The 19,129-nt window shown below is 53.9% G+C and overlaps 8 protein-coding genes across 8 annotated transcripts; 5 read left to right on the top strand and 3 right to left on the bottom strand.

Moving 5' to 3' along the window:
- Nucleotides 1-307: 307 nt before the first annotated feature.
- Nucleotides 308-1,597, top strand: Z519_02320 (uncharacterized protein; the record flags this gene model as incomplete). Its single annotated transcript, XM_016760077.1, has 1 exon — nt 308-1,597. The coding sequence occupies one exon, from the start codon at nt 308-310 to the stop codon at nt 1,595-1,597; it is 1,290 nt and encodes a 429-aa protein (XP_016623598.1).
- A 585-nt stretch (nt 1,598-2,182) lies between these two features.
- Z519_02321 (uncharacterized protein) lies at nt 2,183-3,568 on the top strand (the record flags this gene model as incomplete). Its single annotated transcript, XM_016760078.1, has 1 exon — nt 2,183-3,568. One exon carries the CDS (start codon nt 2,183-2,185, stop codon nt 3,566-3,568), a length of 1,386 nt encoding a protein of 461 aa, XP_016623599.1.
- A 1,757-nt stretch (nt 3,569-5,325) lies between these two features.
- Z519_02322 (uncharacterized protein) lies at nt 5,326-7,932 on the bottom strand (the record flags this gene model as incomplete). Its single annotated transcript, XM_016760079.1, has 4 exons — nt 5,326-6,790; nt 6,856-7,092; nt 7,154-7,778; nt 7,842-7,932. 4 exons carry the CDS (start codon nt 7,930-7,932, stop codon nt 5,326-5,328), a joined length of 2,418 nt encoding a protein of 805 aa, XP_016623600.1.
- A 633-nt stretch (nt 7,933-8,565) lies between these two features.
- Nucleotides 8,566-9,462, bottom strand: Z519_02323 (uncharacterized protein; the record flags this gene model as incomplete). Its single annotated transcript, XM_016760080.1, has 1 exon — nt 8,566-9,462. The coding sequence occupies one exon, from the start codon at nt 9,460-9,462 to the stop codon at nt 8,566-8,568; it is 897 nt and encodes a 298-aa protein (XP_016623601.1).
- A 905-nt stretch (nt 9,463-10,367) lies between these two features.
- Z519_02324 (uncharacterized protein) lies at nt 10,368-11,765 on the bottom strand (the record flags this gene model as incomplete). The annotated part of the gene is made up of 1 exon (XM_016760081.1): nt 10,368-11,765. The coding sequence occupies one exon, from the start codon at nt 11,763-11,765 to the stop codon at nt 10,368-10,370; it is 1,398 nt and encodes a 465-aa protein (XP_016623602.1).
- Nucleotides 11,766-14,347: 2,582 nt separating this feature from the next.
- Z519_02325 (uncharacterized protein) lies at nt 14,348-15,767 on the top strand (the record flags this gene model as incomplete). The annotated part of the gene is made up of 4 exons (XM_016760082.1): nt 14,348-14,417; nt 14,484-14,776; nt 14,825-14,946; nt 14,999-15,767. The coding sequence occupies 4 exons, from the start codon at nt 14,348-14,350 to the stop codon at nt 15,765-15,767; spliced, it is 1,254 nt and encodes a 417-aa protein (XP_016623603.1).
- A 904-nt stretch (nt 15,768-16,671) lies between these two features.
- On the top strand, nt 16,672-17,159 carry Z519_02326 (uncharacterized protein; the record flags this gene model as incomplete). Its single annotated transcript, XM_016760083.1, has 2 exons — nt 16,672-16,705; nt 16,789-17,159. The coding sequence occupies 2 exons, from the start codon at nt 16,672-16,674 to the stop codon at nt 17,157-17,159; spliced, it is 405 nt and encodes a 134-aa protein (XP_016623604.1).
- A 98-nt stretch (nt 17,160-17,257) lies between these two features.
- Z519_02327 (uncharacterized protein) lies at nt 17,258-18,759 on the top strand (the record flags this gene model as incomplete). The annotated part of the gene is made up of 6 exons (XM_016760084.1): nt 17,258-17,323; nt 17,404-17,543; nt 17,783-17,898; nt 17,930-17,971; nt 18,201-18,334; nt 18,415-18,759. The coding sequence occupies 6 exons, from the start codon at nt 17,258-17,260 to the stop codon at nt 18,757-18,759; spliced, it is 843 nt and encodes a 280-aa protein (XP_016623605.1).
- Nucleotides 18,760-19,129: the final 370 nt, after the last annotated feature.

Raw genomic sequence — 19,129 nt, forward strand, 5'->3', positions numbered from 1 at the left:
GGTTCGTGTGGTGCAGCCAGCCGAAGGCGGGGCACTCGGGCTCTTGATCAGACTCTGGCCTCAGTTGAGAAGAAGTCGACGGCGTCGAGGACGGTAGCGACAAGTTTTGCTGATGCAAAACCGGTCTGAAGAGTTGTTCTTCTGACTTGAGCGTCGCAATATTGGTTGCTGCGCCTCTGCGCTGTCTCCGTTTTCCAATTGATCTGCTGCCACGATTTCCCCGTGCGGGCCGGACCCTTGTCCCCTCTAGCAGCCAGCCATCCAGCTTCTCACACCACAGTGACTCCTATTGCATCACCGCCGCCCCATGTCGCAAGACACGTTTAATCAAGGCTTCGGTGCCCTTGCACCACCAAATCCACGCAGATTGCCCTTTGATTTCAACGACCACGACCCTCCCTTATCCCTTCCTCCCCCTCCGCCACCGACTAGAGGTCACCAACGATCTAGAACCACCGTCGACCTCCCTCCGCTGTTCACCCGCACGCAGTCTTCCTCCCCTACTAGATCCTCTGCATTTTCCTTTCTGCGGCCTCAAAGTACCCGCTCTTTGTCCCCGGAGAGACTCTCGGCCGCAGAGGTTGCGGAGGACCCTGTTCCAGCAGAGTCACCCGCAAAGAGAAAATCGGGTGCATTGGCGAGCTGGTTTGAGGGGTCTTCAGATCCTGTCAATATAACTCTGGTGCCTTCCGCTCGCAAGGAAAAGTTGGATCCTGTCTATGAGACTGCTACCACCGCAGAGGCTTTCTCCATGAGTTCAGACTCTATAGACAATAATCTGACCCGACGACCCCCCAGAAAGCCCAGTTTACCGGGCCCCGCGGTCTCAACCATGTCGAAGTTCAACATCTTCAGGAGGAGTACAATGACACAGAATGCTCCGGAGGATTTGGATGAATTGGCGCAGCTGGACATTGATGATGCTCTCTTCCCACACGGACACCCCGACGAATTCTCGCCCGCCGCCTTCAAAAACCTCCAGCTCAATGCCGAAGGCGCCATACGCCGCTTCCAACAGGCCTACAAAGAGCAGCGACAGTCTCTGAGATCAGCCACCTCAATCAAGAATGTCCAGGCAGACGAACTCGAGGCTGCCCAGACGAGGAATGAGCATTTAAAATTGCAATTACAAGAGATGGCAGAACGAGCTGCAGAGCAGGAGAAATTGATCGCGGATCTCAGGGCACAGTTATCGGCACAACTGTCTCTGGAATCCCAACAGCAGAGTATCCGTATGGTCCCCCAGGACATTGATTCCAAACCTCGTCCAAAGTATCGCCGCTATCGCTCATCCGACGTGTCAACATCCGGAGAATCAGAGGCAGGGTCTGAAGTGAGCTCGGTGGTCAGCATCTTCTCCGAGGCATTATCGGCAGCGCCTTCTCAGAACACATCCATCGCAAGTCCGGTGCTGAAGTCTGCAAGCATGGTGAGAGACAACTGTCCGAGGTGTCACGGGTTGAGATCCTCAGATGCATGGGATGTGGTTGGCATGATGAAGATGGAGTCCGCGGCTCTCAAAAATCGCATTGCCGAATTAGAGAGTGCACAGGACGATGCTCTGGATTTTCTCAGCGGACTAAAGTTGTCATCGTAACCAGCTCCCTCGCGATTTATGAGTTGTAAAGATACCCCCCGGAGTTTACAGGTTGTCATTGTATAGTTTGCACAGAATTATTGTGTGTATGCGGATCACCCTTGTATGATTAGAGACCTCAGCCAACCATGGAGTACAATATACGCAGTACGACGCTAAGCTTGTGTGTGTAACACCAACCGGGGGCATTCGAGCACAAGCCCTGATGAGGCTGAGTCTGTGTGTGACATCCAGTGACGAGGCTGGATCTTGCTGACCTTGCACCGCCCATTCAGATTCCCACAATTCCCCAGCCACCGAAACACCTCGCCAGCCACTTGATGCCTGGAACAGCATCCAATCCACTCACTTCAGTCCTCGACTTTCAGCTTCATCTGAACTGTGGACATTTTGCCTGACAGGCGTGGCCATACAGTCTGGATCTCGAGATTGTCACTTAATGCCAGTGATGAAGGTGACTTGCCGCTCATCTGAAGAGCAGACCGACGACCTTTGAGTGCTTCGCACGCGTCCCTCTTTCTGCTCTGTGTCTTTTCCGTCGCTCTCTCGTTGCTGCACTTCGTACTAATTGAGCAGGCCAAAGCCATGTCCTTCAGCGGGAAGACGCCAGAATCTCTGCTTCCTCGTTCAGACTCGAGAAACCCCGCCACTACCTGCAGAGGCATCACCAGTACGGGAAGACCATGTCGCCGACCTCTTGCTGCATCTCCGAAGAACTCTCCTACCCCCTCACCGAGTCGAGGCAACGGGGTCCTTGCCGTGTTGGATGAGCAGAGTGCCGCGGCTTTCTATTGCTGGCAACACAAGGACCAGGCCGAGCAATTGGCCGCTCAGGCCGGCCGGACGAGTCTACACCCGTTGAAAGAGAGATCGAGTATTGACACATTGATTGAGCAAGTGGGGATCCTCGAGTTGGACGAAGACGTGCCGAAGCGGCATCATCGGCGACATGATCCGCAGAGTGTGAAACGACGGGACACGTTGCCATCGGGCTGGAACCAGCTGGAGAGTCCGCTCATGACGGTGCCAGAGGAAGTGGTGCATCACCGACGGCCAAAACGACCCCCTCCCCCACCACCAAAATCGAACGTGAAACTCTCTTGGGCCTGCTGCATTCAAGCGGATGGTGACGATGATTTACCTCCAGCAAGAGTCTGGAGGGAGGACAGGGACAGACGCCGACAACATCACACCGAGATAAGGCCTTCATCCTCTGTGAGACCCGAAATGCGGCAGTCATCTACCACGCCCGTCCGACCGAAACCAAGTCCAGCACCTTCTCAGACACAGACACTCCTCTCGCTAATCCCATCCAACCTCTCGCCTCAGACCACGTCGCAACTGCTCGCAGAGCTAACCCGCCCCATCTCCGCTGCGGATGAGGCTGGATACATTTACATTTTCTGGCTCACTCCCGAATCTGAAATATCGAAACCTGACGACGAGACGGCTTCCTCTCTTCTGGACGATGACGATGACGACAATGAGGACGACGTACTGTACAGCCGCCGATTGCAGAGAACAAATCATGCTCTTGCCCGGTACGCGTCCGTCCGCCGGCCGCCGAACCAAGTGCAGCCGAAACGCACCATCACGCTCAAGATTGGCCGCGCAGCCAACGTGCACCGGCGCATGACTCAATGGACCAAGCAATGCGGGCAAAACATCACGCTGATACGATACTATCCGCACAGCAACCGCGCCGCCGTCAACACTCCCACTTCTACTCCTCCCGCTCGCGGCTCAGCGAGCACGCATCCTCCAAGCCGAAACAGCAACAAGGTCTCGCACGTGCACAAAGTCGAAAGACTGATCCACCTCGAGCTCTCGGAGAAAAAGGCCGTCAAGAGCGAATGTGAGCAGTGCGGGCGCGAACACAAAGAGTGGTTCGAGATCGAGGCGACGCGCGAAGGCCTGAGGGGCGTGGATGAGGTGGTGAGACGGTGGGTTCGATGGGCAGCGAGACAATAAAACACTAATCAGGCGGACCTTTTTTTATTGTTCTGAGGTACTACTACGACTGCATTGGGAATCTATGGCGTCTGCTCGTCGACGAAGAGGATTGTGTGTTTCGCTCGTTCTGCTTACATCCCCCCAGCAGATCGTACTAGACTCGGTGAGTAGTTCTCCGCCTCATGATGGAATGGAGTCGCCCTGATGGCGAGCACATGTGTATATCAAGACATATGAATACACGAATCAAGTACACGCGACCACCGAGGCCCTGAAAAGAATGTCGAGCATAATTTCTCTCTCCCGCAATGCGAACCGTTTTCGTTGCTCTTTTGTCATCTCCTTTGTAGAGCGACGCTTTCAAGTTACAAGCGGTCCAGTTTGCGCGTGCCTGGCCAGGCAGAAAACTAGAGAGGATGGTTGCTGCAGTGGACAAAATACCCATTGCGGTTTGTTCCAGAAGGGAAAAGTGCCAACTGTTCCTCAAGATGGACTTGGGGAGAAGAGAAGGATTGGATTCTAGATGGCTGCGGCTTTGGCAAAGGTTCGGAGTTGCATACGAAAATCTTCTGTCAGGGCTTGTAAGCCTTCCTGGGTCCGAGAGTGTGACGAATTTAGCGGTGTCCGCGTAACACGTAGGGGACCTCCCTGCCATCTTCAATACGTAAGATACTCAGCTGAATGTGAACACCATGGATCATGGACATCCAGACGTCAGCAATGAGGAAGAGCTGGATCGCGTTAAAAGTCGTGATCGTTTTCCATGCTAGGGATCATATATTGCTTTCTCCCAGATCTGGATATAGTCGAGTAAGCAGCTTGATGAAAATCTTGGTGGGTAGATCACGGACATTTGGCACAGAGAGCAGTGTCTCAAGCGTAGGTGGCTGACCGCTGAGCATCATGTCTTTGAAGGGTTGTGTTGTGTGTCTCTCGAAGTCGTTGTCGAAGTCGTTGTTGTCAAAGTCGTTGTTGTAACCATTCTCATCCGCATTGGACGTCGCGGAGCGTCACACCCAGCTCGTGGCGGGCCAAGCGCACTATCTAGGCTACCGGTTCGCCCAGTATTTCACAGCGACGATTCCAGTGAGGCCATCCTTGATCGTTGCCGCGGCATGACAGCAATCAAACAGGAGCAGAAGGTCGCAATCAGCCAATTTCACAACAGGGCGTTGCATTCGACCGATCCTTCCTCCTGCACCCCTGGATCGCCCTGCTCGCACATTGTTCCGCCTGGAATGAAGCTCTTCTCCGCGATGGATCCGATTCCGGCGGGCAAGGTGCTGTAAGGAACCGACAGACACCTTCGCAAGCCGCTGCCATGACTCAATCTGCGGCTGATGGTGGATCGGCTTTTGTCCAGACGGTAAAAACGGACGCTCACTCACTCACGTGCTTTGTGAAGGAGGAACCCGAAGAGTGTGGTGATGTTCATGCTTGGAACCATCCCGTCGTGGAGCTTGCTTTTGCGAAGGGGCCGAAGCACGGCAAAGAAAGGCATTCTTGTTCTACCTGTCCATGAGCTCGATGAAACGCTGATATGCTTGCTCGGTTCGTCCGAGTCTGGACAGTCGTGGTCAAGATGGAAAATCAGCAAACATTCTCGCAATTTTCGCTCCCTCCTCCGAGCGGAGAGACTGGACCCGGGAATGGGGCTCGGTGGCATAGATATCATAATTCATTCGGCTGTATTGCAGCAGCTTGTCCAAAGCCAAATGCCAGAGTCTCCTCTTCTTCGCACATCCTTTCCAAAAACCATCACAGAGCCCGTTCCGTTAAGCACTTGCCCGTGCCTCATTCACGCCGCCCTTGGTCGTAGCAGGCACATTCGAATCCAGAATGCTGCTTGCCTCGCTGATCGTCTCAGTCACGAAACTCTTGTCGTTTTTCCCACTCTTTGCACTTTTCCCGCTCTTCCCACTCTTTGTACTTCCATGGCTCGTTAGCCTGGACAAGATGGACTCGCTCTCCGCCTTGTCCGAGTGACCGCTGCCAATACTGGTTCTCGAGTCGATCATCTTCAGCTCGGGCTTCATTTCCTTCCACCTCCTAACCACCTCGAGCTTCTCCTCCACCGTCGCCTTGTTTACCTCCTCAAACCCCTCGATATACCTCGTGGCGAGGATGTAACTCAGGGTTGGATCTCCGTCTAATTTCTTCTTGATCAGGTCGTACAGGGCCCGGACTCCGTAAGCAGCGTGACCAATCACCAGTCCCCGCTGACGGAAAATCAAGTGCCCAAGGCCCCGTCCTAGGCCTTTTCCAAACCCTTTCCAGCCGTCGGATCTGGCGCCCTTGTAGGGTTCGTAGACCACGCCTGCCCAAGCCTTCGCAATGTTGATGGGAATATGCACAATTGAAGACGTGATGGAGCCCATGGTACTCAGCACCGGATTGGGTCCGACAACATGGGAACTGATGGTGCCGAATTCGACGGGGTGTTCGCAAGGGCGATAGATTGTGAGCTGGTTCACGTCCAGTAAACCTTCATTGCCTAGCACCGTGGCCGCAAAAGCGCTTAATCTGATATCTTCCGTGTTGGACCCGGTGGTCTTGACGGACCAAACGGCCGGCCGTGACGGGGCCACCAGACACCGAAGGCGGTCGACACCCATTTGGGCATGGAAACTTGCTGCGCCGACTTCGGTGCCATTTTCTTCCTTGATGCGCTCGCCCAGTTCGCGTGCCCGCTCTAGAGTTTCGGGTTTCAGCGCCTCGAGGATGGCATTCGCAAGTCGATCTGCCGTCAGTTCTTTGGACGGAATCGGCGTTGGCCCCGCCCCGGCTCTGGCAACCATGGCTCCCCAGAATGGCTGGTCGCCAAAGAAGGGGACGATGACCGTTGGGCGACCCAAGGCGATTCCGGCAGCAGTTGTACCAGCGCCGCCGTGATGCACCACACAGGAAACGTGTTGGAACAGCCAATCATGTGGTACATTGCCCAGCATATACACGTTGTCAGGTTTTCCCAGATCGTCTCCTCCGAGACCACCCCATCCCTTGGACACCAAGGCGCGTTGTCCGGTCTTTTTGACCGCATCGAAGATGAGTTTCGTCATTGCGTTGGGATCGTCTACGACGATGGAGCCGAAGCCGATGTAAACAGGCGGTGGACCTGCTGCAAGGAACGCGGCAAGAGTGGGATCTGGACGGTAGTTTGACGCCAGCGAGAGAAAGTAGAAGCCTGCAACGGTAATGTGAGGGCCCCAGTCCTTGGGCTTTGGAATAAGTGCCGGAGACCTAATCATCGCCTTATCAATTGAGAGTCCCATTGGTTCCTGGTGGCTCAAGGTTGACAGACTCACCAGCAATAGGTATAAGGGATTCGTAGACGGTGAAGCATATCCGTTGCCGCCGCCTGGGAGAGGATGTGCAGACCCAGCGTCTCCTTTCTGAATTTGTTTGTGATATCGCCCAGACCTTCCCAGGTCATCATGTCGACCAGCGTATAGCTCATTTCATTGGTCATGCTGCCGCTCGCCTTTGACGACTTGATGTTCGCGATGGGTTGCGGAAACTCGCGAGTCGGCGACCAGGGCATCCTGAGATCAACTCGGCTCAGCATCAATCCCTCAAGACAAAGAGCCGTGGACATCCACTTACGTGAACATCAAATGTAACGGGATGCCCAACTTCTCGGCGCAATGTATATGTGCAAAACTAGGCGGGTTGGCAATGATGGCGTGCGCGACGAAGGGTTTCTTTTTCGGCGCCGCTGCTCCCGCTGCATTTCCCTCGTCTTTCACCTCGTCGAAATCGGCGCACGACCTCCAACATCCTTCCAGAATCTCAGCCATGCCTCTGCGTCTCTTCCCCACGTCGCCCTCCTTGATGGATTTCATCCCCGGGATCAGGCCGGGGTTCTTGACCATGAAGGCCATGAGTTCCGCCGGGTCCCCGCCGATGTCGAAGAACTCGAGCCCGTTTTCCTCAACGAACTTCTTGAACGTCCCGTGTGTCGCGAGACGGACACGGTGGCCGTACTGATTCTTGAGCACCAGCCCCAGCGCGACGAAGGGTTGGACGTCGCCTCGCGACCCGACGACCTGGACGACGACATTGAGAGACGGAGGGATTTTGGAAGGTCTTCGACTCGACTCTAAGAGGGCATGTGCGGTCTGTGGAGGTGCAGCGAGGCCTTCTTGGACTCGCGAGAGCTGGAGTTGCTCGATCTCGTTGGCGAGGAGTTCGTTGATTTCATGGATGGTGATGTTGACGCGGCCATCGTCTGGAGATCTGTCAACTCGAGCCCGTTTCATACTTCATAAACCTAGAGAGCGGAACGGCTGACCTCCAACTTTGGTTTGCGTGGTGAGTCCGTTCTGTTGCTCGTCAAGAGTTCCTGCTGCATCGACCGCCGGTCGTTGCAAGTCGGACGCCATCTTCTCGAGTGACGGTCTCTGGGCCGCTGCTCGAGGACACCGCGTCCTTTCGTGTTATGAAAGTGCGAGACTGGGTCGAGAAGCTGCCATCTTTTGCGCCTCCATCCCTGAAAGGGTAGAATGGTCTGGGGTCTCTGCGGACCAAGGAAGAGCAAGTGATCAGGAGAGGGAATTGAGGGGCAGCGCAGGGGACGATGGGCTCCTGCGATCTGCGGCCCCCATTCCACCAGCGATCGCACCAGGTGCCAGGCCTTATTAGCATCTCCATGCGTCTCGCCGTGCCCTAGAGATGTTTCTGCCCAGGTCGCCAGGTCGCCCATCCCTGATGGATCGGTGCCTCGCTGACCCATGCGGAACCATCCAGGGCCTGAAACTTATTGCTTGATTGGCTTTGCGAAAGCTTGACTTGGCTTAGTCAGCACCGCTGCTTTGATTGAGTTTGCTAACTAATAACGATCAATTGTATTCCTCCTCGAGCCCGATTGAGCAAGGAGCAATTACTAACACACTCTGGATCGACGACGAGATGCGTCCGTCAGTGAAAGTGAAGTGGATTGATTGGGATTAAAAAAGTCAGAGGAAGACGGGGAGGAAGAGGGCGGAGGCAAAGAAAGTGCCCCAACACATCAAATATCAATAACTCAATTTCTCCCCAGCCTTCTCTTCTTCAGGCGGAAACACCTCGTCCAGGTACTTCAATAGACTCACTTGCGCCATGTTTGCGTGCACTTGCATGCCCAGCTTCTCCGTCAGCTCCTGCGACAGCTCCTTCTTGACCTCCTCGGGCATCTTGGCCGTCCAATTGACCTGCTGCCTCAAGAACGGCACGGTGTAGTACCCGAAAAGCAACGCCCGGTCCTTGTCCTTGGTCACGTTGGAGCCTGAAGTATGCCACACGCGTCCGTTCATGAGCACGATGCTCCCGGCTTTGGCCTCAAAGGGCCGCAGAAGCGAGCGTGCATTTTTCGGAATGTCGTCGCGGGTCGTCCACTTGTCGCTGCCCGGGATGAACAGCGTGGCCCCGTTCTCCAGATACACGTCGTCCAGACACCAGATCACGTTCAACGCCCACGTTGACATCCAGGGCTCGGGCATCACCAGCGACTGATCGCTGTGCAGGGCCATGCTCTTGGAGCCCGGCCTCGCGATGTTGGCGGTGAAATTGCTAATGAGCCAGTTCTCGCCCAGCACCTTCTCCACCATCTTCACGGCGACCGGATGCTGGATCAGATCGCGGAAGATCTTGTCCAGGGCCATCAGGTAGAAGACGCGGATGTTGGACGCGTTTGGGTCCAGGGTCGGCATGAACGTGTCGTCTCCCTGTTTGCGGAATTTCTCGGCCGCCTCCCACAGGTGAGACAGCACGAGCGAGTTTTCTTCTGGCGAGAGCACGTCCGGGATGACGGCCCAGCCATGGTCCTGGAGGTGCTTTTGCGCCGAGATGAGGGCGGACTCGGGTGTGCGGGAGGTGAATCGGTTGTCAGGTGAGGTGTTGGTGTTGGTGTTGGTGCCCGTGTCAATGGAGCCCATCTTGCTGGAGAGACGCGACAATGAATGCCGTCGGTCTCGTCTTTATCCTGCCTTGCTATACTGTTCTACCGCTCCACGTCCTCGTCCGCCCTGGCCTCACGCGTCCGAGGCGAAGTCGCCCAAAAGGCAGCTAACAGACGATCCAAAGAATCCTAGGATCTATCCACGCTCCGAGTCAAATCTCGACCTAACGTGTCCAAACTGTTGTCAAGTTGAATTCGGCGTTTCGAGCGGCAGACTGGATGACTTCTGACAACGCGACCTGATCTCAAGCCTATAAACCAACCCTGAGAGTACGTCTCCTCCCCGCATCCCCAGCTCGCTTGCAGACTCTTAACATCTACGTATATCCCCCGGATAACTCCATACGGCACGACCCTCTTGGTCCTCGGTTGAATCATCGTGACCACAGTGGACATACCAATGAGGGTTTTGGGGAGCACAATCGATGACTAAGACAAGGTTGACTCGACAACGTCCCACAGACACAAATGCACAAGTCGGGTGAAAGATCGTCAAGGGAGACTTGGAATGAGTGTATGATTCTGACATGTAACTATCCACGTCGGGTGTATACATGCCGCAACAAATAAGAGATTAATTTGAATCTCTTCGCCCCAAGCTCCAACGGGTTCGCAGTGTCCGTCGATGACCCTGGATTGACCCCACCCTTCCAGCAGAGCGCGATCGAACCGGCTCCTTCTCACTTTACACGAAAGACGTGCTGTCCAGGCCGGGCTATAGGAAAAGTCCAAATTTTCCCGAATCAGCCTGATGGGGGTGACGTGTCCAGCCATCCAACACACTCCGCCACGCTTCCCAACACGTTGATTAGATTGAATGCAATTCCCGCCCAATGATCGCTAAGAACACGAAAAAGTTGACCTTGGACCCTTTCGCGACGACTATATCCGACCCCATGCGCTACCAAAGTTCACGCTATTTCTCATTCTTAACCTTGGCATGTCATCGTCATTAGCAGAAGACTCTCCTTGTTGTTGGCAACCTGCTTTCTGCTCCTCGCTGCGGCCGCCTGACAAATTGGACTCGGCCCTGTCCTGCTGTTCTTTCTCTTCGATGAGCCTACCGTCGAGGATGTTTAAGAACTCAACTGACTCAACGGTCTTGGCGTTGGGATCAAGCATGAGTGGCCCCTTTAGGGGAGGATCATGATTCGTGTCGTGGACTGGTTCTGGCTCCTCTTCTGTCTCTTGAGGCCCTTGCCCCTTTTCCTCAGGGGCAGAAGAGAGCGAAAAGTAGGAGTCAGAGTTCTCCGAAGGACGAAGAGGTGGACGCTGCGTCGGGGCCGGGGCAAGAGGATTCTCTTGCTTTGGTGTCAATGCGTTGCTCGCGACGTCTGAGGACAGAGTGCCATCGAACGCCATGGGTGTATGGCCAGCATGTCTTTTCAACTTCTCATCCAGCGGCGATATCAGAGTGCTCACATCGACTCTCAAAGGCTCCTCTTTGTTGGGCTGTGGTACAGGAGACAGAGCAGGGCTAGCGAACTGTGGACTGGTGATTTCCTTATCGAACGAGGAGGTCAAGGCAGCCGATTTGAGGGTTATCCCATCAAGGGTGTTGTCAACCTTCTCGATAGGTATCGGAATATTCTCTTGGCCGCCAGATGTCGGCGAGACTTCCTTGGACAGAGCGGGCATGGCCTCATCTTCCGAAATGCTTGGCAAATGACACACTTCGTCATCACTGGCGAAGACTCTAGTTACAGGCGGAGTGGATTCAGGACCTTTCCAGACGGGCGGTTCTGTAATGGTTGCTTCAGGAGAGATCCGAGGACGGTGTTTGCCATTGACCCCAAACGGCTGAAAATCTGACTTGAAAGAACGGAGACTTGTGGTAGTCGAGTCATTACTCGATCTCCTCTTAGGATCTCTGCTCTTGTTGAGTTTCTGTTCTAATTCGCCTATGCGCGCCTTGAGCGCCGTCCGTTCAATGGCCCAGGCTTTTCGCTCGCTTTCGTGAGACTGTCTCAGCTGAGTATTCCATAACCGGCATTGCTCCATATAGGCAGTGATGTCCACCTCGGGGGTGGGGTTTGTCATCTGAAAGCCATGCTTGGGTAGTTGACTGGCAGAAGATACCGGGGGAAGTAGAGGCACATTGGTGGTGGCTATAGAGTGACGGCCTTTGATTGGCATTGAGGGAGGGTTTGAGAAACGAACGGCTCTAGGATCAAAGGACGAGTTCATTGTCCGGGGGTGGTTGAGAGGAGAAAAGTTGTCTGGGTCATGCTCGAGGGCTGGAGTGGGATCGAATGCGTGCGTTGGAGATCGAGGAGCCATCTGTGTGGGCTGGGACAGTATGGTGAAGGTACGTCAAATAAGGAACCGTATGTGGTGGAAGGAGTAAATTCTCGAGATAATGCCGTCTCGACACCTTCGACGTGTGTCCAAAGAGAGTAGAATTGGCGTCGTGACTGGACAAGGCGAGACCTGAGGATGACGTCTGAGACGGACGAGTGCCGAGGCGTGAAAGCGAGATGACAGACAAATGCAGTCAACTATATAGAGGAGGGTGTAGATGCGGACGTCGTGGTGGTGGTGATGATGATGATGCTGATGTCGACGATGAGTTCATGGGGAGGAAGAGAGGAAGTTGAGCGGGAGCGGATATGAGAGTATGTTCGAGGTCGAGGTGGTAGGAGCCCTGAGGTGAAGGTGCGGTCGAGGTTGAGATTGAGATTCAGCAAGTCGCAGTGCGCAGTTTGGCTGTTGCAGGAGGCAGGACCCTTACTAAGTATGAGGTGCAAGGAGGTAGCTAGAGTAGCAGCTGAAAAAGAGTGAGTGGATTGAAGCGACAGTGCTAAACAGATGCCCTCGTGGCATTCTGTGCGTCTGTCTCTTTGATGACGTTGGTTTGTGCCTGAAGCCGAGATGGAGTGGATTTTATGTGGCACTTTCGGGGGAAGCAAGGAAGACACTGGGTCACTTTTGGATCTACCATCTGAGTGCCATCTGAGCGCCATCTGCAGCAGGAGGAGAGAAATTTTTGGAGCTTGGGCTGCTACAGCCTACGAGGAGAGGAGCTAGGCTCTCTAGGCTGTGATCTGCATGGGTACAGCGTGGATCCGTCTGGCCGAACAGAGCCAACGGGAGGAACAAACAAGAGACCAGCAGGGAGGGAGCAGGGTCAACGGAACCACCAGCAGAGCCAACAGGGGGCAGCAGGGACAGCAGGGACCACCAGGTCAAGAGGGGGCGCTAGGCGTCAGGGTCTACCTACCTACAGTAGGTACTTGGGTATAGTGTGTTCAACTCTTCGGCGAGATCCCCAGGTCTCCATTTGAGCGCCAGGCAAGCCACCCGCTGTTACTATCTGCACCGTCCAGTGTCCACTGACCCGGGCGCCAAAACGCCCTGTTATCTTATGGGTGCCCGGGTGCCAGTGAGGTCTGGGAACTGCCGATTAGTGGCCGCTCTAGCTGCATGCAAGCGACCAGCAACGAAAAACAATAAAAATAATAAGGGGGACGTGCGGGGTGCAACCTTTCCACCCTCTCACCTTCCCCCTCCAGTCCCCCCTCCCCATCCTTCGAGACGTTTTTTTTTTTTTTTGCTTTGTTCGGACTCCTTTCGCTTCTTGTTTCCCACTACATACAACCCACAACCAACTCGTAATTGCATGGAATCTCGCCGCGCCCCCAAGTGACACGCGATAGACAACCCTAAAAGGACTCCTGGAGCTCGCAGGAATGAACCTATTTGTCAGCACGATTCGTCACTCCTCAAGGACATGGGCACAGAACCCACGCGGCCTTGACCTTGACGAGAAGAGAAGGAGTGACCGAACGAGTGAGTGAGTGACTAGCTGCTTCGTTTATATCTATCGACTTTGGTGCAAAGAGTTGGAAGCAATTTCCTGTTAATAGCCGAGGCCAGCCAGTATCTCTTTCTAGGCAAAAGCTGGTTCCTGGGTGGTCTGCGGAGAGCTGTGCAGTCCTGCGATGTGCCGCTTAGTCAGCTCCCTTCTCATCCAGCCTACTCACCTACTACTCTTTCTTGTCCTCCAAATCCTTACCCCAGAAAAGTCGCCGTATCAAGGGCTTAGGTACATAGGTAGGTACCTGATTCAGTGCGCGTGCACCTCTCTTGATTCTATTGCATTCGTACCATCGCATATCAGCATGTACGCAATACGCCCAATCTCTCCATTACTGTCCTGGGAAAGGGACTGGTATGGTGCTGCTGCGGCATATCTTGCCTCGACTCTTACAAGGTGACACTCAACCACCGCGTCAATCAACCCCCTGCTTGAACATACGGACCGGGAAGCTCTTGGGAGTTTTGATTCATCCATCCCCCGCTCTTGTCAATCACAGTGCGTGGTCGACTCTATCGAAAATAATATAAAGGTAACCGCTTCCATGCCAGGAGCCAGCAATTCCACTTTCAAAACGGCAATTGACACAACCATCCCAGTAATGGACGAGGAAGACAATTCTAGATTCCTGTTTGTGATCTCAACCCCTCAGCAGCTCGAACGAGGCTCCTTGGAGAAGAATCAGACCGCGGCCAGAGCTCACGCAGCTAAAATCTCTCACGCATCCACAAGGGCACGAGCATCACTCGCCCTAGGACAAGGACCATCAGGACACCGCATCCGCCCTCTAAAGAGCCCCCTCGTATATCCATCCCCTTCCGGCAGTCCTGAGCAGAATCAACAGCATCTAGCAGAAGCTTCTATCTCGCGAGAAGAGCCAGGTGTCTCCTCGGCCTCTAGGGCGCGAGCTTCCTTTCGACGCAGTACATCCCGAACCATACAAGCTCAGCCCAAATCCAGACATGTATGCATTTCGAGTCGAGCGAGCAATATACCTGGGGACAGAAGACATAATTACAGGGCTGCACAATCCCATCCTCCAGCTATGAGTGTCGATCCCCTATACTGGCTTCCGTATGACAAAGATGAAGACGCATACCAGGCGGTGGATTACTGTAAGCGCTTCCATGTCCTTACGCCATGTTCGCCCACAACGGACTAACAGTGTCTGGGTTTCCAAGTCGCCAATATTGCAGCACCTGCCCTCCGTCCAGTCTACGAAATATTCAACATTACCAGTGTCTACACTTCCCTATTCCTCGAGTGCATTACCGAGAGCGAAAGCTTTTACCATGCGGGTATTGCCAGACTGTGCGTCACCGCAGACTTGTTAAGGAGTTCTGAAAGAAAGCCTACCTTGTCAGTTCTATTACACCAGGCAAAGGCAATTACCCATCTGCGGCATGAGATCGAGAAAGCGACACAGCCGACCAATATGATGCTCGCTACCATTCTGTTTCTCATTGCTATCGACGTATGTCCTTCGTTTTGCTTTGACGTGACCGTGCTAAGTGCCACGCAGATAGCAATCGGCCAACAGTCGTCAGCAGACATGCACCGAATCAACCTTGCTCGGTTGGTAAGGGCCCGAGGAGGACTGGACGCTCTAGGCCATGATGGATTCGAAAAGGCGACATTTATGCAGTCAGTTGTGACCTGTCTTTCATCAACAAGGACTAACCCATTTGTCTGTCAGATTTGACAACATCTATTCGCTTGAGCGAGGCCCGAGCACCCTTGTGCCTCCACGACGCTACCGTCCAAAATACCCACCGTTTCCACTTTCCCCACAGTTTTTAAAGATCATTAGCGCTTTCCCAGGCGGCTTCCAGAGCCTTGCCCGCCACCGCCTACTGCCCCTCGAGATGATCGAGTTACTTTCTCGCATCGCTGCCACCGTTCGCCGCTGTTTCGGCAGCACGGCCTACGTACCTTTCTCCGCAACCGCAAACCCTTTTCACTCAGAGCGACGCAAGTACGATTCATTTAGCGACGCTTGCCCTTGGCTCCTCGCACCTGAGGACAATGTGCACCCCTTGCTCAAACCTCTGACTCTTGCTCTGGTTCTTTGGTGCTGCAATGCATACTCTGCAATCCGCGCCTCTACAGTTGTATACGCTGGCGTTCTCCGTGCTCTCACGATGCGACTCCTGCGAGCGCCTGTCATCCTAGAGCCTCCTGCAAATCCGCGCACACATCTTGCGGGAGCGGCTGACCAAGAAGATTGCATGTTATGGGTTTGGCTGGTAACTCTAGACTCTTGGAAGCCACAAGGCGCCAAGATGCTGCATCCTATCGGCAAAGGATTATTTGCGCGGTTCAAAGCGCGCTTTCCGCACGCAATAGCTAACACCGACATCCTCGACAGGGTATTGAGGAGGTTTTTCTGGACAGATGATCTCAGGGCCAGAGTGAAGACACTATGGAACGAGACGTCAACTCCCCCAAAGAGTCAGCATCTGTGATACGGAGATCCCCTCAGGGACTCTATTCGATCACGACAAGGCTGAAAGAGTGCAGCTATGTTCAGCGGAAGACAGGAATAAGAGCCATTCTTACACCACTAAATTCAGCCAGCTAACCCTTTTGCGACATGGCACACGGAGACAACAATGATGTAGGGACAGGGCAGGAGGACCACGATAGCTCTTGAAATCCGAAGACGATAGAAAGCATATTTGCACCCCAGGTATAGACTGGCAACCAGCTGGTTAAGGTTGGTAAGAGCCTTAACTTTTCAGGCTGGTTTTCCTTGGCCAACTAACCTACACACATCCATATTGGCTTATGGTTGTCGCCCAAATGCAAACAAGAAGCTGCTAGGACAATATCCTTCTCCATCGCAAAAGCCGACTTGATTTGAGGCATGGACTCCGTGTCATCCCCCTTGCCTCTTTGACGACCAAGCGACTGGCATAGTTTGCGAGCCTCGCCCGACCCAACCAGTCTCGGCGACCATCTCCAACTCCCCATTCGTCCTTCTCTTCTACAATGCCAGCTTATGAACTACTCCACGCCCATTCATGCACCTTCAAGGTCCCCAATAAACCAGCTGTCGATACGAGACCCTTGCATGGGACCTGTTCCTTGAGAAAAAGCAAGCAACCTGGTTAGCCACATAGGCTGCGGTTGGAGCGAGCTGTGTCCCCGCCTCCGTGGACTCTTCTGGAACTGTAGATTTCTGGTTCTGGCCCAGCATCATGTTGCCTACGTTGACCGCATATGGTCTCATTTGTTCCTTGGGGTTCTTGGTGGAGCTGTCCTGCTATTGACTCATTCTCAATCCGTTAGCCAGATTCCCCGGCCCGAAGCTTGCAGCCGTGACTTTGTGGTACGAATTCTTCTTCGATGTTGTCGGACGGACATAACATGTTTAAGATCGAGGACATGCATGACCAATGTGGTGAGTAGCATCTCGGAGATTCCCATATCTGCTGTTGCTGCTGCTGCCGCTTCATCGCTTATTGGTCCCGCGGGGCCCTGTAGGCCCGATTGTTCGAATCAGTCTACACGAGCTCCTTGTAAACGACCTTACTTTTCTTCCTGTGCTCTACGCTTGCGGCACAAAACGTCGAGACTTGTATGCTTGGGCCACCCGTGTCTTCGGCAGTCCAGACACCGCGATCGCTACCGTCAGACATGACGTGCATCGTATGCGCTGGGAAGTCGTGAACCGCTATTTCTCCAAGGAGAGCATCAGACGGATGCAGCCGATCCTCAAACGCAATTTCGAGAAACTGTCGCAGAAACTGGCCGAGTTCAAATGGTCGCCCAAACCCTTGAACGTTAAGCTGCCGTTCGGCACCTTCGCCGACGACATCATCACCGAGTACTGCTTTAGGCAGTCCCACAGCTGACCCGACAAACCTAGGTTCAATGCTAAGTTCATCGAAATGATTGCTGGCGTGCAGGACATGGGTGCGGCAAACCGTTCAGCTTCTTGGTCCTGGTCGACATGCTTCCGGATTGCTTCATCGAGAAGCAGGACGCGGGGATGGCGTCTTTCGCCCAGTCCAAAATGGTAAGCCTGAAAAAGAATCCAGACTGCGGTGTAGTGGCACACGAAAGGCTGACAGAATGGACCGTGATTCTGCGAAGTAGATGAGAATCCAGATCGATGAAATTAAGGCCAAGCAAGCAAACGGCGAGAAACCTGCAGCGGGTGCCGCTTCAAACACGACCATTTTTGACTCGATGCTCGTCAGCCGCCTGCCCGACTCTGAAAGGGAAACCGAGCGTCTGTGGCAGGAGGCCGAGGTGATGCGGAAGCTCCGCGTCGAACTCGAATCGGCCTTGCCAGACATATAGAACGGTGTGGAAATCAGAGGCCTGGAAAAGCCGCCGTATCAGGTATGTGCAGCGGCAATGGTGGAGGCAGGATTATGAACACAAACAGAACTAACATGCCCCCAAGGCGGCTGTGATACTAGAAGCACGTTGCTTGAAATCAGAAAACAAAAAGTGCAAAAACTTAACGCAGAACAGTCAACCTCTGGTCTGTGATAAGCGAAACTCACCCTTGCGGGTTGGTTTTTCTCGACCGGTTATACTACAAATCTTTACAGTTGAATCGATTGGTGCGGGAGTCGAATCGAGGTCCTGCTGCCTGCTAACCCGTTATTGTTAGTTCGCCCTGACAAGACCCAGATTATGTCGTCGGTTCGGTTCGGTTCGAATCGAGGCCCTGATACTTGCTAGCCCGGTGCTAATTCGACCTGACAGGCCCTGGACTGCATGAAGGAATTGTGGTTCGTTCGGACTCGGTATCGCCCTAGTCGTGGAAGGGGGTCTTTGTGTGACAGGAATTGAACACAATAAAAATATAAAGGGAACAATTCTGTGGTGGGTTCGTGAGGTCTGTTTAGACCAGACCCGCGTGGTGGGCGTGCAAGGCTGAGGATGTATATGGGGAGCACACTTTCCCCATCCATCTTGCCGTTCGTTCGGAGTCTGCACGCGACTGCAAAGATTCTGTTCAGATGAGGTCCTGACTTACGACGACGGAGAGACTCAGTGGAAGGTACCACCGAATGTAAGTCCCACCGGGCAAAGGAGTCATGTTCCAGCGACGACGACGAGAGCGAACATTATCTGAGATTCTTTCTTAAACAGGTACCAGTCTGCATGTCATGCAGCCTGATCCATCTCGACCCTTCCATCTTTCCAGTGCCGTTCGAGTTTGCGCCTGAGCGCCGGCTTGCAGACCCGCAGCACCTGAGCCGGGACCTGTGCTCGTTCTCCAAAGGGTCGCGACAGTGCGTCGGCATCAACATGGCGTACGCGCAGCTGCACCTCTGCGTCGCAGACATCTTCCGCCGCTGCGGCGGCCCCAGCGATCCCGGCGCGCTGGGGTATTTCGAGCTCTTCGACACGACGAGCGACGACGTCGAGATCAGACATGACCTATCCGTGCCGTTTCCGAAGCAAGGCTTCAAGGGGGCTGAGGGTGCTCCTTGAGTAGAGACGACAGCCTCCCCCACACGGTGAGGAGATAGAGATATCAGTCCATCGTTTGCGGAGGAGGAGGATAATAATTACAGCGACGATGTCATGAAGTACGGAGTACTACGGCGTAGGCAAGCAAAGTCTATTTGTTTTATGTTTTTTCTTTTTCTTTTTTCTTCAGAAGAAGGTTCCTTGCTCGCTTATCCAAGCGAGAAATAGTAAATAGGAGACAACGCGCTCAGAAGGTCAAGTCCCAAACACACCCATCCACTGTCTATCATCTATCGTCCCGGCTTTGCTTTGCCCGCCCTTACCATGCCCTTCCCTATCCGACCCTACCTACTTTGCCTTGTCATTTTTGCCTTGTTATTAATGCCATGTC

The sequence above is a fragment of the Cladophialophora bantiana genome, assembly GCF_000835475.1.
Source record: "Cladophialophora bantiana CBS 173.52 unplaced genomic scaffold supercont1.3, whole genome shotgun sequence".
Taxonomy (NCBI): domain Eukaryota; kingdom Fungi; phylum Ascomycota; class Eurotiomycetes; order Chaetothyriales; family Herpotrichiellaceae; genus Cladophialophora; species Cladophialophora bantiana.